Genomic DNA, 16,353 nt, shown 5'->3' on the forward strand with positions numbered 1-16,353 from the left:
ATTTACCAATTTTGTAATCTCCCAAACCATTCCATTTTAGAAATTCTGAATAAAATCACTATAACACCATTGCAAAAATTATCATTCATTTCACATTTTCTTATTTGACAAGGTTTATTCTTGTTTGCATGCTTTGAAACAGCCATAGAGAAGCTCAATAAATTCCTCTGATCTCTTGGAAGGAACCAGTGAGTTCGGATCTCCATTCTCTGTCAAGGATTTGAGTCAAATTGCAGTAAATAAAATCACAGCAGAAAATGTATAATCCAATCCATGTTGTCTTCCTCCAACATTAATAAGACTTCCACAGGGATTTTCAAATATTTTGTAATTTAAACATAGTTATTTAAAGAAAACAAACAGAACAATTCCTGCTCTGAGGACTTAAGTAGAAGGCTAACAGATGAAAAAGGACTTAAAGCCAGTGGGGGTGAAAATGGGGCTGGAGCAGTTCTAATGAATTCCAGTCATACACAGGGAAGAGAAAAACCCTAATCTTTCAGGTTTGAAAGGCCTTTTATGCATGGCTGTTTCTCTCACAGTCACCCTTCTGAGGACTTTGGATCTGTGTTTTGATTATGCATGCCTTTTCCGACTGTCAGAGGTCACCTCTCCTCTTGTTTTCCGGGATCTGTTTTATCTCGAATTTGAAAACCCAGGCAAAGCGGGAAAATGACACCTGATATTCCAAGGTGAGATCATTGATGGGTATCTTTAGCATATTGACAAAGAACTGGAGGATTGAAGTAAAGGTCAATTGTCCTCTTGATGATCCATCCTGGGTGGATGGACTTGAAGGACAGCTGGAGTGGGGGTGATACTTTCCTTATCAACTGGAAATTGCCCAAATGCCTCATCCTGCCTCTTTGTGCTGGAATGTACTCTAGACATGACAGCCAGATACACTTTCTGAAACTTATGCCAAAAAATCCCCATTACGCGTTTAAGTTTCCAAAGGGGGGGGCTGCCCTTTAGGAACAACTAAGAGGAGATTGGGGATCAAACTGGGGTCTAAACCAAGGAAAAGAAGGGAGTCTTACAATACTGCAGATACCATCACAAGTCTCTCCTCTTCTATCTATTTCCTGCCAGAGGAGGGTATCAGCTCCTCACCTTGTTCAACTTTTTTCAGATGTTAGTCTGGAAAGAACTTGACTATGGATCCATGACAGAATCAGAGAAACAAATGTTTGTTTCTGAAGTGCACTTACTCCATGAGCTTAGATACCAAACATTGTCTACTCTTCCCTTCCCCTCTGGACCACAGCCAGCCTTCCTTACTAGGCCAGGCCAGTTGCACTTCCAGAGCAGAGGAACCAGCATTCCAGGTGGGTAAGGCCAAAGAGAATAATAGGTGAGACAGTCCATCATGTCATTCTTCTATTTTGTCTGTCCTTAGCAAAAAGCATTATTGGAAAAAGATTCGTGGTGAAATACAGACAATGCTCAATTTAAAACTTAGATTTAGCAGCGAGACTCAAAGACTTGTTTAAATATGCTACAACAGCAGCGAGAGTGGTGCTCGCGAGGAGATGGAGACAAAAGACTTTACCAGAAGTTGATGAATGGAAAGAAAAGATGTCAGAATATGTAAACATGGCCAAAATGACCTATCTGATGAATCCAGTTGATAAACAATCTATAGAGCAATTCCATGAGAAATGGCTACCATGACATACTTATATTTCTCTAAATGTTTCGACTTAGCTTTATTTCTTTTTATATGAGTAGATGAGTACATTTATATCTCAGATTATATTTGACTTACTTATATAATGAGTAATTTTTAGAGAAATGGTAGCCACTGTATATTTACTGTGTTACTCTTTTTTACGTTAGCGGCTGTCTTTCATGTTTAAGAATACACTCGATCTGTTTATTTGATTTTTTTATAATCTTTTAATTGAATAAGACTATGACGAAAGCTAGTATATCGAACTAATTGTAATAAGTATAAAATTTGTTTTATGAATGTATAATACCGATCAAAGATGACACCGCCTATTGCAGATGGAAGTGAATTTTTCCCTCCTCCCTTTTTTCCTTTTGTACCCTGTACAAATATAATAAAAGTATTTTTTTTAAAGGCATTATTGTTGTGGGATTTTTTTTCACTGACCAACACCACCTACAATTTTGTTTACTTTCTAATAGTAATTCTTAGCAAGTTGTAAGACAGTTTACAACATGTAGTCCAAAGCATGATGATACCATCTGGATTTCCATTTTTGGGATGGTGAAATAGAAAACTTTTATTTGGGTGAGGGGAGAGTGTATTAACACAGTGCTTATCCTTTCAGAATCGACCTTACAATCCCAGTTTTTTTGTTTCTTTTTTGGGGGGAGTGGCTACTGCCCCCAAAATTAAAATGGTAAAGGTCCCCTATGCAAGCACCGGGTAATTCCTGACCCATGGGGTGACGTCACATCCTGACGTTTATTAGGCAGACTTTCTTTACGGGGTGGTTTGCCAGTGCCTTCCCCAGTTATCTTCCTTTTACCCCCAGCAAGCTGGGTACTCATTTTACTGACCTTGGAAGGATGGAAGGCTGAGTCAACCTTGAGCCGGCTACCTGAAACCAACTTCTGTTGGGATCAAACTCAGGTCGTGAGCAGAGCTTGGACTGCAGTACTGCAGCTTACCACTCTGGGCTCTTTGCCCCTAAAATTAGGCAGCCTTTATAAGTGGCGTGCAGTGGGGAAGAATTTACTCTCCCACCAAGGACTGAAAGCAGCAAGGATGGCCACCTTCCCTAGTGGCCTCAGTCTGGATGACCTTCCTAACACTTCTGGAGTTCTAATCAGGGAATTGTAGCATCACATGTAGTTTGTCCTTGGCACTGGTGGGTGGGTTGTATTTATTTATTTCCTTCAATTATAGTCCAGTTTTCTCACTGAGACTCAATGTGGATTACAGAATTAGAAAACAATGTAATATAGATAGTACAACACATACAGTAGTTAAAAAAGAAGGGGAGAAGAATGCACAAATGATAGTATAATACAACAAACAATGCAATAAAACAAGGTTATAGTATACATTGGAGAACTGTAGGACAAAGGACAAAGAGTGCAATAAAGCAGGAATATGTATGTATGTGCCATCAAGTGACAACTTACTTATGGCAACCCTAGCAAGGGTCTTTCAAGGCAAGTGAGAAGCAGAGGTGGTTTGCCATTGCCTTCCTCTGCAAAGTCTTCCTTGGTGGTCTCCCATACAAGTAGGGCCCTGCTTAGTTTCCGAGACAAGACCACACTCTACCATACCATTACACATCCAAAACTGGATTACAAAATTAGAAAACAATGCAAAATTGTATCATAAACAATGCACATGCCAATGTTAATAATGCTAGCATTATAGCTCCCTAGTTTATGGGGGCAGTTGCTGCATTCTGGTGTTTAAGTGTGTGTGTGGGGAGATTGTGGACACTTTCTAAAAAATGAAAAGTGCAAATGTCTTCAATTTTCAGCCCGTTGGTCCCCGGTCCTTGGACATTAAATATTGGAGTGGGTGCATCGTTGTGACTTTATCATGCACCTACTCTTCCTTTCCTCCAGCACTCGCACCTGCTGACCCAGTCTGTGACTTGCAGCGGTATAGTAATACTAATCACACACACTATGAAATTCAACGATCTGTTAAACAAGATTAGTAACACATTCTTCATCAGAAGCCTGTGCAAACAAGCTCTTCTAGGGGGAAAACAAAACAAAACAGGAGCTAGGGCACAGATTGTGAAGCTGGGTGGGCTTGGAGTTGCAAACAAACATTTCTGTCTTAACTTGTAAAATGTTGGAGGGAATACGCTAGAGGTAGGGGGGGGCTCATCCCCAAATATAGCGAATTTAAGAGAAAAAGGAGCGCGGCAGCAACTTGTGCTCAATTATTAGCATCACTAGTCGAGTCTGAGACCTCCCCGCCAACAGGGGGAGTCAACGACAGCGCGCAGTAAATAAGAAACGTTCACTCCCCATAGAGCCGAAGCTTCGCCGGGATTCTGAAAAGACGTTGGGGTCCCTTTGCAGGCCAACGAATCCTCCATGTGCGGGCGAAAGTAATGGCAATAAATAGAAAGCAGAACTCAAGCAGGGCAGGCGGGCTTGAAAGGCTATTTCGCTGCCCTGTTGTTTCCCTCGCTGAAACCAAGGTCTGCGTCTGCAGCACTACCCTGTGCACTAAACAGGAGCTTCTAACTGACCCTCGGTCAGGAAAGAAAATACCAAGACCACGGTTACACAGCCCGGATAACCCACAAGAACCAATGAACTCTGACCGTGAAAGCCTTCGACAATAGTTTGACCCTCGGTACTGGCTTGTTCCACACGCCAGTACCCGACGACTTCTTTTGCTGTTGTTTTAAAACAGCCCCAGAGGGCTACTTTAACAAAATAACGGTTTGCACAGACGGAGGCCGAAAGGAACCGCCTAAACGTGCCTGCGTGGCTCACTTGGCAGCTGGCTACACTGACACTCTCCGCTTCCCCCTGGCGCCGCCGAATAGCTCACCTTGAGGCGCACTTTGCATTACACCTCATTCGGGCACGCCTTGACTGGCGTCCGCCGTCAACGCCCCGCAGGGCGTGACGCTCGCTCACTCGCGCCGCCCTCAGGCGCCAGGGTCGACGGTTGCCTAGCGGCTGGCCCAAGCAGCCGTTACGCGTCGCGTCGGATGTGTCGCTCGGGAGGCCAATCAGAAGGCGCGAAGATGTGTACGGGCGTGGCCTCGGCGGGCGGCCAATCAGCTCCAGGCGCGGCTCGCTTAAACGCCTGTGCGGCAGGCACAGGGACGCGTTTCGTGTTGACCTTCCCGGGGGTTGTTCGTTCGCTCTTGGGGATGCCCAGCCGCCCCGAGGATTACGAGGTGCTCGTCACCATTGGCGCCGGCTCTTACGGGAAATGCCAGAAAGTGCGTCGGAAGGCGGACGGCAGGGTGAGTGTGGGGCGGAAGTCGGTTCGGTCGCCCCCGGGGGACGTCAGAGCTGTGTCTAGGGCTGCGTGGGAAGCAGCTGCCCGGGATCACGAGTGCGAGGCCCCGAAATCGAAGGCTGTGTGGCTGGCTGGTGGCCAACTCCCCGTTCACACGTGCGATACACGCACACTCCAGTTTCCACACGTGCCCGCAAACTGGTTTGTTCCAGAGGGTTAGCCACACTAGGCTGTTGCAGGAGCGCCAGCGTGGTGTAGTGGTTAAGAGCGGTGGTTTGGAGCAGCGGGCTCTGATCTGGAGAACCGGGTTTGATTCCCCACGTGAGCGGCGGACGTTAATCTGGGGAACCGGGTTGGTTTCCCCACTCCTCCACATGACGCCAGTTGGGTGACCCTGGGCGAGTCACCGCTCTCTCAGCCCCGCCTACCTCACAGGGTGTCTGTTGGGAGAGGAAGGGAAGGTGATTGAAAGCCAGTTTGATTCTTCCTTAAGTGGTAGAGAAAGTCGGCGTATAAAAACCAACTCTCCTTCTTGTAGCAAAACTAAACGGGTGTCCACTGGCACCTTAAAGGCTTAGATGTGTTTTTGTTTTAGTGTAAGCTTTCATGAGTCAAAGCTCAATTCCCCATGCACACAAAGTGTCCACCAAAAACAGTTATCGCTATATAGATCAAGCAACATTTTGGAGGACTTTCATTCATAGGGTCTCCATGAGTCGGAAGCGACTTGACGGCACTTAACACACACACCCCCACACAGATCAAGCAACGTGTATCAGCTTTTATGCTTTGGATGGACGTTTTATGCATCTGGTGCACTGAGCTCTGACTCACGAGAGTTTATGTGGTTTAAGCGGTACATGTGAATCTGGCCCTAACCTGTGAACAACTACATGGAATTTAGTTTGGTTCCAGAGCCAGTCTTCATTACCACCAGAGACTGGTTTTGGAACAAAAGCCAGCTTGCGGTGGTTTTCTTTCTCCCCCCCCCCCCAACCTCTGGCAAACCAATCTGCTTCTGGTTTGAACGGGAATGTATGAGTCTTGACTTCAGTCTTAATATCTCTTGTTCTAACGGTCCACTGGCAACTGAAGGATGTGTTATTCTTGTGGAGTAAAAACAACTCCTCAAATGAGACACTGTTTAAAAGGCTGTTCTTCCTCCCACCTCCCTTGCTTACCAGTTGTTACCGTTGGTCCTATTTCTGCTTTCCCCCTCTCCCTGTGCACTTGACGAGACAGGACTTTGGTCCCTTAGATACTGGGAAGACATAACAAATGTTCTAATGTCTTTGTTGTGTTGGCTGCTGTGCCAGCCACTGTGGGGTCTGAGACACCTTATATTCTAGGAGGTGCATGAAACCCAGATTAATTTAATCTCTGGTTCAGAAATTGTCTTGTTTTGAGATGACTTCTGGAAGTGGGCACTAAGCCCTCCATGCTTGGGCTTGCATATGAGTGTCTCAGGTTCTAATATATGGTTGGGGGTCTCCTGCCTCAGCAGGACTTTCTCCAACTTCTGTTAGTATGTACCTAGTTGGATTTGACATGACGATCAGAGGAGTTAATCCCTCTGCTTGACTGCCCTGCTCAAAACCTTTGTGCCATGGTAATATTGACTTGCGTGGTGGTGAGTGATGAGTAGACCTTTTCTAAACATAAGAGCTCTGCTGGATTGGGCCAAAACTTCATCTTAGTCTGTTTCCTGCTCTGACCAACTAGATGCCCTTGAGGGTATGAAACCCAGATTAATTTACTTTTAGGGGTTCTGTAGCTACACAGTGCAGAATCTCTAGTTTAGAAATTGTCTTGTTTGAGATGACTTCTGGGAGTGGGCACTAAACCCTCACTTCCTGGGTTTGCATATGAGTTTATGGAATTCACTGCAAGTTTTGAAGTTCTTGAGCAATTACACAAAAATTCTTAATATCTCTACCAACTTGAGATGGCTTGTTCAACTTTTTTCAGGTGTTAGTCTGGAAAGAACTTGACTATGGGTCTATGACAGAATCAGAGAAACAGATGCTTGTTTCTGAAGTGAACTTACTCCGTGAGCTTAAACATCCAAACATTGTCCGCTATTATGATCGCATAATCGACAGAACAAACACAACTCTTTATATAGTGATGGAATACTGTGAAGGAGGAGACTTGGCTTCTCTGATTGCTAAGTGTACCAAAGAAAGGCATGTAAAACCTCTTTGAATTATTTTGCCATTATTTGTAAAAATGTCTAAGCTAAATCTCTTAGCATTCTTAGAGACTAATTTACTACAACTTTTTATTTTCTTTATTTTGTCTGCCTTTCTAACTAAGATTTGAAGCAGGTTGGAGTTATAAAGACAATGTCATGCGTACTATGAACAATGCAGTAAAACTGGATTACACAATGTAAAGAACAGTGAAACAGTGTAATACACTGCATAAACTGGATCTAACAGTTACAGTATGCCGAACTACAGACAATATAATACATCCAGTAAGCAATGAAGTATTAAGAGGGTAGAAAAGAAGGCTGCTTAACATGCTTATATTAAAGGTGTTTACAACTACTTATAGAAACCAGCTTCCATTGCTGGGACCCCAAAAATGTTAGTTGGTATGTATAGATTTTCACTAAGTGATTATATACACACTGGGGCAAGTTACCACTTCAGGTGATTTCACATCGGGGTAGTTCCCAACAAACAAGTTATTGCTGTTCTGATATTAGCAGCATGTAGAATTACAGTGGAAGATCCACATGAGTAGATACTGAAATAATTTACCTCCTGGATTTTGCTACCCACACAGAGGTTCTCTTGCATTAGTGTCATGAATCTGCTTATCACTCAGTTTACTGCTATTGTAGGAAGTAACCTCCATTTTTATTCTAGTTTGAGCCAGCTTGTGCTGTTACATCATGACACCAGGAAGTGTGCAGGCAGTTCTCTGTGGTATGGGGAGATTTTACAGTTAGGGATCTAGAGATGCTAGAATGCCATTAAATTACAAGTATTTTTTTAACTAGCAAAATGCCTGATGGAATATGCTGGAGTGCTTGAATACTGTAGCAGCACCTATAGGGTGCAGTACAGCTTGGTGCAATCTGCCGATAGGCCTGAATACTGGCTATTCCAAAAGGGTTCTAATTATCAGGGATGCTCAAGGCTGATCCTGCATTGAGCAGGGGGTTGGACTAGATGGCCTAGATGGCCCATTCCAACTCTATGATTCTAAATCCACCTCACAAGCCCTGCTCTGTGTGTCCCTGCCTTCATAGGCAAGGTGCACAGCAACCAGAGAGAGGGCTTTTTTAGTAGTAGCACCTTGCTTATGGGATGCTGACTGTTCCCCTTGAGGCTTGCCTGGTGCCTACGTGGCTCTCTTTTAGGCACAGCATCTATACCCAAGGCATTTAATTAAGGGGTTGGTTTTTTAAAAACACTATTTTAGTCTAGAAACTATTATTTAAAGCTGATGGGTGTCTGTACGGCCTATGTTTTTATTCTGGGCTGGGTTTTTAATGCTGGATTTTAATGTCTTTAATGTTTTGTTTATTATTATCTGCATAAATAAAATCTTCTCTGAAAGCCTGGTATACCCAATAGTAGAAAGCTGAGCCTGCTTCTTTGTGCATAGCGCCATGCTCACTAGAATAATGGGAATTTGGAAAGCAGTTTATTGAGTTCTGTGGAATCGGCTTTGGCTTAAAGCCCTGAAAATAACCTACCCCATTCTCTTTTCCAAGACATTATTTAGATGAAAACTTTGTTCTTCGAGTTCTCACGCAGTTGGCCCTAGCCTTGAAGGAGTGTCACAGGCGGAGTAATGGTGGTCGTACTGTTCTACATCGGGACCTAAAGCCAGCTAATATCTTTCTTGATCACAAGAAAAACGTGAAACTTGGAGACTTTGGATTAGCCAGAATACTGAACCATGACACCAGTTTTGCAAAAACATTTGTTGGTACGCCCTACTACATGTCTCCAGTAAGTATCTGTCTCACTTGCATTTTATTCCATCCTTCTTCCAAATTAGTAGGGGTGGCATACATGGTGGTTTCTACGTTATCCTTTCAATAATCCTGTGAGTTAGTTTAGGCGGAGACTTGTCCAAGGTCACTCGATGAGCTTCATGGCTGAAGGGGATTTCTGCCTGGTTCTGCCTAGTTCTAGTCTCTAATGACTATACCACACTGGCTCTCATTGCTGGGTTTTTTAAGCTATTGGGCGTGGTTTTAAGCATCTGCTGGGTTTCTTAAATCTGACCAATATTCATCTTATTCTCTTTCCCCTTCTCAAGGAAGCAAATCTTAACCTATTCTGGTGTCTGACAAAGGAAGCTTTGACTCTTGAAAGCTCATACCCTGAAAAATTGTGTTTAAGGTGCTACTCAACTCTAGCAAATCTTAACTTACGTCTTGCAAAAACTACTGAGTGGCTGCTATACTTACAGCTACGATCATAGATTTCGTCTCTAGTACTACTGATGGCCAAACATGGACTCATGAAGCAGCAATGCTTCTGTAATATGCCGAGAGGCAAGCAGTTACCAAGAAATCTAACTGCACTGAGAAATATATGGGTTTAAAATGTTTGAACTTACAAGCTTAGATATAAAACAGTGGTCCTGATTTCATACTACTAATTACTGTGGTGGGTGTTTTTGTCTAACTTGTATGTTACCATGCATTTATTAAGATTCTAAATTGAATGTGTGTGTTTTTATTTTCAGGAACAAATAAATCGCATGTCCTACAATGAGAAATCTGACATCTGGTCTCTAGGATGTTTGCTATATGAGTTGTGTGCACTGTCGTAAGTACAATTCTGTAGGCAGGTACTTGAAGATAACCATATGCTGCTTCTCAGTACAGCCAGGCTCTTGAAATCAAGGTTGGGTGCCATAATGGTTCCAGAACTGAGCAGTCTCTCTTTCAAGTGGTTCTTTGATGTGACATTGAAGAGTACTTTCACTTTTTTCTAGGCCTCCATTTACAGCCTTCAACCAAAAAGAGTTGGCAGAAAAAATAAGGGAAGGAAAGTTCCGACGAATTCCATACCGTTATTCAGATCGTCTGAATGATCTCCTCACAAAGATGCTGAACTTAAAGGTAAGGGTGGCTTCTCAGAAGTATGAAGGGTAGGTTTAAGAAGAGGCACATGGGATATCTATTCACATATAGGACTCCCAAGCACCCCTCTTCACTTTCAGTTGGTATGCATTTTTTTTTGTACTTGTAGGTCCCCCTATAACCCCTTGTGCATTACTTGAGATAGTTTGAGGGCCTTCCAGAGCAATGTTTCATGCCACACAAGTGACTGCAGTTGGAACAGAAAATCCAGGTAGTTCTAGTGCATACTAGAGGATATATGTATGTGTTTGGGAGATTTCTTGGATCCCAGAATTTGCATCCTCAAACAGAACAATTCTGCTCTTTAAATGTAAACTTGAGCGTTGCCTATCACTAGTATTTCCTGTTCCAAAGGATTATTGTCGGCCGTCGATTGAAGAAATTCTGCAGAACCCAGTGATAGCAGACTTGGTGTCAGAGGAGCAAGGGAAAAACTTGGAGAGACGAGGGCCAAGATCAGGAGAGCAAGAAAAGGGAGAAAGGCTGCATCATTCAGGAACTCCACCAAGTGAGCTGAAACTGAAGGAGCAACAGCTGCAAGAGAAGGAGAGAGCGATAAAAGAGAGAGAACACAGACTGGAACGTAAGGGAACTAACCTTGCAACAGGATGCAGGGGAGGATTCTGGGTCCAGCGACGGGATGTCCCTTGTGCATCCCTTTAGTGTCATCAGCTTAAACTGTCCCAGGACAGTTCTTGGTAGCCTAGCTTGTGTTGTCAGATGTGAATAGGAAAACAAAGAATGAAATGCATCAATTTTACTTTGGAATTTCACATTATGAATATCTAAATATTAAGTTAAATCACCTCCCATTTAGTCATTGTAGCCTAGCACAGATGCAACACATACATACCTGTGTGTGTCTTCTGGAAAGGACTTATTTTTACAGCCTATTGTATAACAGGGCTGGGCCAACCTCAATGAGTGAGTGCTGTTTCCTGGCAACATAGGACTTCACAAAATACATGAGAGAGATGCTGCATTTTCCATGAGAAAGGGTTGAACTACACCCATGACATAGTAGTTGGCTATACACTCTGACCAACAGCTGTTAGTCCTTTTTGATAAAAGAAAATGCTTGCTAGATTCTAGCATCAGTCTGAAGTTTCTTGTCTCCATCTTCCAGAGAGAGAGCGGGAACTGTGTGTTCGGGAGAGACTAGCAGAAGACAAACTTTCTAGGTACATTCCTAAAAATTAAATGTCTTATTGTTATAGAAGCTTTGCTGTCACTAATCAACTCTATTCTAAACAGGGCTGAGAGCTTGATGAAGAACTACAACTTGTTGAAAGACCGTCAACTTTGGCTGCCAACAAATAGCCCAGGTAGGAGAAGAAATTGGAGGCCACTGCAGGACTACTAAATCAGAAATGCAGAATCTTCCAGCTTTCATATGAATTCTGACCTTAGTAGTTACTACCTCTATTGTGGATATCTGTATAGCCCTCCTGAATTCATGATCTCCCCGCACCTCTGTCATTCCAGGCTAGAAGCAACCCAGCATGGAATTAATATATAGCCGTACAAAGGGGGTAGAACACCTGTTCATGTCTGGACAAGGCTAGTGGTATGTCTGGGTAATGGTCCTTCGCCTATAGTGAATGCTGGTCACTTCAGGGTGGTAAAAAACCTCCCTATCTGTGCAGCAGACTGAGAAGGCCTCTGATGTGCTGCATTCAGCGAATATAATCTTGGTGAAATTCCTCTGGCCTTGATCAGGGCTATATCTTGGTAATGCTCTGGCAGACAAAGTCCTGAATAGCCTACAGCATCAAACTTGGCTTATGTTTGCCTATATTCTTGGCTGCCGAGTCCAGTTCTAATAACATTTCTACGTAAGTTGTAGCCGGGGACCTCATGTCATACATGGACGTAGCCTGCTGATCAGCTAGCCCCTTCTAACTAGACCCGTGTATTTTACCTTTGGATTAGACTGTAATTTGACCTTTACGATGGTCCTTAATAAAATATATTTTATTTACCATTTAGTTCACAGATGGCTGCGTAAACCAGGCTGCTATGGACTAGACAAAGCCTATAATAATGGCGGACTACAGTCTTTAGAATAGCAATTCTATAATGCAGCCAAACATAGCAATGCTGGAATATTTAATGAGAAACATATTGGCAGTAATCTACCTTGACTGGAGCTAGTCTCCTGTGGTATCACACAGCTTGCTTTAAAGCACTGCAGCTTGACCGTTTGCCTGCTTTATAAGCTGGGATCCAATAAGTGAAGTGGAATTCTGACTTGATCTGAAGGGAGATCATTGTAGCAAAGCTGTCATTTAAGGGCAGCTTGCCATGCAACATGAGGGGGTTGGCGCTCAAGAAACAAGAGCCCAAAGCCTCCTTAGATGTGTCAAATTAGTGTATGGTTCTTGTGACCTGCCATAGTGACTTGCTGTGCCAAAGCCTTTGCCAGGTCACATCTGACTTATGGCAACCCCTTGGTGGGGTTTTCAAGGCAAGTGATGTTGGGAGGTGGTTTGCCCTTGCCTTCCTCTGCATCATGACCCTGGTGTTCCTTGGAGGTCTCCCATCCAAATACTTGCCAGGGCTCAGAGTGGGTCTGGCCCAATGTCACCCTGCAAGCTACAGTGGTGCGAGTATGGGTCTTCGTCTGACACCTTAACCACTGCACTACACTGACTCTCCTTGTCTGTTTGTACTATGCTACTATTGCAAATGGAAAGAGCTTGCTAAAAGGATTCTGCTGACTAATGTAGCTCTCTGGCATTTGAGCGCTATAGGTCATAATTACATGGAGCGGGCATTCTCTTCACTGAGGGGAAGGAGCATGGTGCTCTACCTTCTACTAATCAATGTGTGTAAAATAAGTTCTTATAGCGACAGTGCATGAAATTAGCCTGACCACTGAATCCCAGTGTTGTGACACCCCTGCTGTTTTCATCAGGTAAATCCACATCAGTAGTGATGGTAATAGGAGCCAGAGTGGTGTAGTGGTTAAGAGCAGCAGACTCTAATCTGGAGAATTGGGTTCAATTCCTCACTACTCCACAGGAAGCTTGCTGGGTGACCTTCGGCTAGTCACAGTTCTCTCAGAACTCTCTCAACCCGCGCAGAGGCAGGCAATGGCAAGCCACCTCTGAATGTCTCTTGCCTTGAAAACCCAATGGGCTCGCCATAAGTCAGCTGTGACATGATGGTACACACACACTGATGGTAATACATTAAGCAGCTGTATTAACTCTTCTATTTTTAAAGAATCCTGCATTGCTTGTTGTAGAAAAACTCTCATTTCTGTACCATTATTATGTAGGTCTTTATACCCTGCTTTACCCCCTATGGGGACCCCAAGCAGCTTACAAGGACATTTTTCTCCCTTCAGTTCTGTCCTCACAACAGCCCTGAAGGGTAAGTTAGAGAGTATGACTGCCCCAAAATCAGAGTAGGGATTTGAACCTGGGTCTCCCAGATCCTAGTCTAACATTCTAACCACTGAACCACAATAGCTTTTTCTTGCAAAAGCACCCTATTGTCAGGATGGGACACTGTGGAACACTGTACTTGTAGGCTTCCTAACTGCTTAATTGCACAGGACCTGTAGTGAGACATTCCTGTGGGACAGTTGTATTAGTCAGCTCGGCCCCAAAAGTCTTGTGGTACCCAATAACAGCTGATTGTGTTATAGTTCAGAAGCATTTATGCTGCAATAAACCTATAATGCGAACCCAGGTATTGGAAAATGCAGTCACATTTCCTGACTGACACTTCCAACGTAGAATCAAACTAGAAGCTAAAGTCTCCCTCAGATTCTTTTGTTGGAGAATGATTTTTAGGTTGGCAATACTGTGTGCTAGGAAAGAGACTTATTCTCCCACTGGCTTCTGAATATTTACCACATTTGCAAGACTGGAACCCTTTATTCTTTTGTATAGTTTGACCTACATACAGAGCAGAAGGGAGTTTTTCACAGATGCTAAATAAAACCAAAGTTCAGTGGCACCTTAAAGGCTAATGCCATTTATTAAAAAATGAGCTTTTGACCAGCTAACTTCAGAGAGGTGGCTATTGCTACCTATTGCCTTGGAGGATGAGATTGCAAATGAGCGTCTGAGTGTGTTAATGGTAGGTCATAACATGAGCATCTCTGCCTCTAGCATCTGAAATGGGCTGTAGTCAATAAAAGCTTGTACTAGAATTAACACTCTGTTGGTTTTTAGGCTACAGTGCTCCTGCTACTTGTAGGCTAGTACAGTTCTATAAAAACTGCATTATAGAATGATCTGCTCTAATTAATTGAAGCAGAATCTCCACACTTCTTTGTATGACTGCAACAACCTGGAGTTTCTTGACTATGGATTGGGGTGTGAGATGCTGCCGAAGATCACCAGAACACTCATGTATCAGTCTCTCATCCTAGCTAGCTCTATTGCTTAAGCATCTTGTGTGTGTGTAAAGTGCCGTCAAGTCGCAGCCGACTTCTGGCGACCCCTTTTGGGGTTTTCATGGCGAGAGACGAACAGAGGTGGTTTGCCAGTGCCTTCCTCTGCACAGCAACGCTGGTCTTCCTTGGTGGTCTCCCATCCAAATACTAACCAGGGCTGACCCTGCTTAGCTTCTGAGATCTGACGAGATCAGGCTAGCCTGGGCCATCCAGGTCAGGGCTTAAGCATCTTAATATGATCAAAATAAATAAAAGAATGAAGTGATGTGGCTGCAGCCACAGCTAAAGGTAGTCCCCTGTGCAAGCACCGTGGGGTGATGTCACATCACAACATTTACTCGGCAGACTTTGTTTACTGGGTGGTTTGCCATTGTCTTTCTCAGTCATCCACACTTCACCCTCAGCAAGCTGGGTGCTCATTTTACTGACCTCGGAAGGATGGAAGGCTGAGTCAACCTTGAGCTGGCTACCTGAAACCAACTTCTGTCGAGATCGAACTCAGGTCATGAGCAGAGCTTTGATTGCAGTACTGCAGTTTTACCACTCTGTGCCACGGGGCAGCTATAGGCCAAGTGAAGTCTTAGACTCACTGCTAAAAGCATAAATAATTCCTTGTGTTTTAGTTCTTCGGGAAACAAGCTCTGCAACCACCACCTCTGATGAGGTCTACTAGCAGTGATCTCTAGGAGAACCTGTGTCCAAGATCTAGATACAACCCCATTACTATAAACTGCTGAGGGTTTACATATTGTGGAGAAAAGGCACCACAACACTTGCATGTGTACACACACAGACATCCTAGGATACTGGTGGAGTGTGACAGCATTTGGTGGCAGAACCTTGATTTCCAAGTTGCAAAATGCCATGGTTAACCGCTGACTTCACAATTGCCACTTATTAAAATATCTCTGATGTCTTTCTTCACTGTAGCATGCAGTAAGAGCAGCAGCACATTGTTGTCACAGACAATAACACACACAAATTTAACTTTACACACTAAAAGAGCATTAACTGGCGTTCTCTCAGATCAGTTAAAGCTATAAAATGGTCATGTAGGTTCCTTTTTAATGAGACTTTTTCTGAGACTTATGAGACAACATATTTAATGCTAGAAATAAGGCACAACCTCTTCGACAAACCTCTACAGCAATATCTGCTTGCCTTTGACTCAGGTGAATGCAGCCTGATGCATAGGCCATATGAAAGAAGGAAATAATGGGGGAGGGGTTTGGTCTGGACATAGGATCTTGCAAATTGCCTGATGTAGCTGTGGGAATGTCCGGTCACCAGCAGCAAGACCATTCCCCTGTAGTTAACAATGGAAGCTTTCCACTTCAAGGGGGACAGAGTAAACCAGAGGTTAGAAAATTAGTTTTCCGGTAATGATAAGTGTTTTTCCTCTGTGTCTTTTAAGATGATTATGAAGCGTTGCCAGACTTCCATACAAGAAAAAAGAAGGTTCAGTTTGGTGAGGAAAGTAAAGAAAACGCTCAGTTGGGCGACAGCCTGGAGTACTTCCGTTCCTCGCAAGACAAGTTCCCTAATCTTAAGAAGCGTCTCTATGCTGCCAACCTGCGGGCCCAAGCGCTGGGTGAACTGGAGAAACATTATCAGCTGAAAAGCCGGCAGCTCCTTGGGATGCGTTGAAACCGTGCCTTGCTGCGTTGTACAAAATTGTGATGTTTTAAATGGCATTTTAAGCTTGTCTCTGTGGAAAACCTGTGTGAATTGGTTTTAGAAAAGTTTGTTAGAAAGAATGTTTTAACTGTAGAAGAAAATCAGTAGAGTACTGGTCTGTCTTGTTTACTTGTCAGTTTGCTGTCTCTTGTCCCCCTGCTTACTGGTATTTCAATTAAGAGAGCTGTTCAGTCCCCACATCAAATATGCACAGAGGAG

The 16,353-nt window shown here is 43.6% G+C and overlaps 1 protein-coding gene across 1 annotated transcript; it reads left to right on the plus strand.

Annotated features, from left to right (window-relative positions):
* The first annotated feature begins 4,838 nt into the window (after window positions 1-4,838).
* Window positions 4,839-16,139, plus strand: NEK2 (NIMA related kinase 2). The gene is made up of 9 exons (XM_056853831.1): window positions 4,839-4,934; window positions 6,899-7,116; window positions 8,661-8,901; window positions 9,647-9,729; window positions 9,899-10,025; window positions 10,401-10,629; window positions 11,173-11,227; window positions 11,301-11,371; window positions 15,872-16,139. Exons 1-9 carry the CDS (start codon window positions 4,839-4,841, stop codon window positions 16,102-16,104), a joined length of 1,353 nt encoding a protein of 450 aa, XP_056709809.1. The 3' UTR covers window positions 16,105-16,139.
* Window positions 16,140-16,353: the final 214 nt, after the last annotated feature.

Source organism: Euleptes europaea, chromosome 7 (genome assembly GCF_029931775.1).
Source record: "Euleptes europaea isolate rEulEur1 chromosome 7, rEulEur1.hap1, whole genome shotgun sequence".
Taxonomy (NCBI): domain Eukaryota; kingdom Metazoa; phylum Chordata; class Lepidosauria; order Squamata; family Sphaerodactylidae; genus Euleptes; species Euleptes europaea.

Bases quoted from the DNA above. Each gene is read 5' to 3' on its own strand.
- NEK2 (XM_056853831.1), top strand. From the start codon at position 4,839: ATGCCCAGCCGCCCCGAGGATTACGAGGTGCTCGTCACCATTGGCGCC. The intron at 4,935-6,898 runs GTGAGTGTGGGG...AACTTTTTTCAG, and splicing joins GTCGGAAGGCGGACGGCAGG to GTGTTAGTCTGGAAAGAACT. The intron at 8,902-9,646 runs GTAAGTATCTGT...TTTTATTTTCAG, and splicing joins CGCCCTACTACATGTCTCCA to GAACAAATAAATCGCATGTC.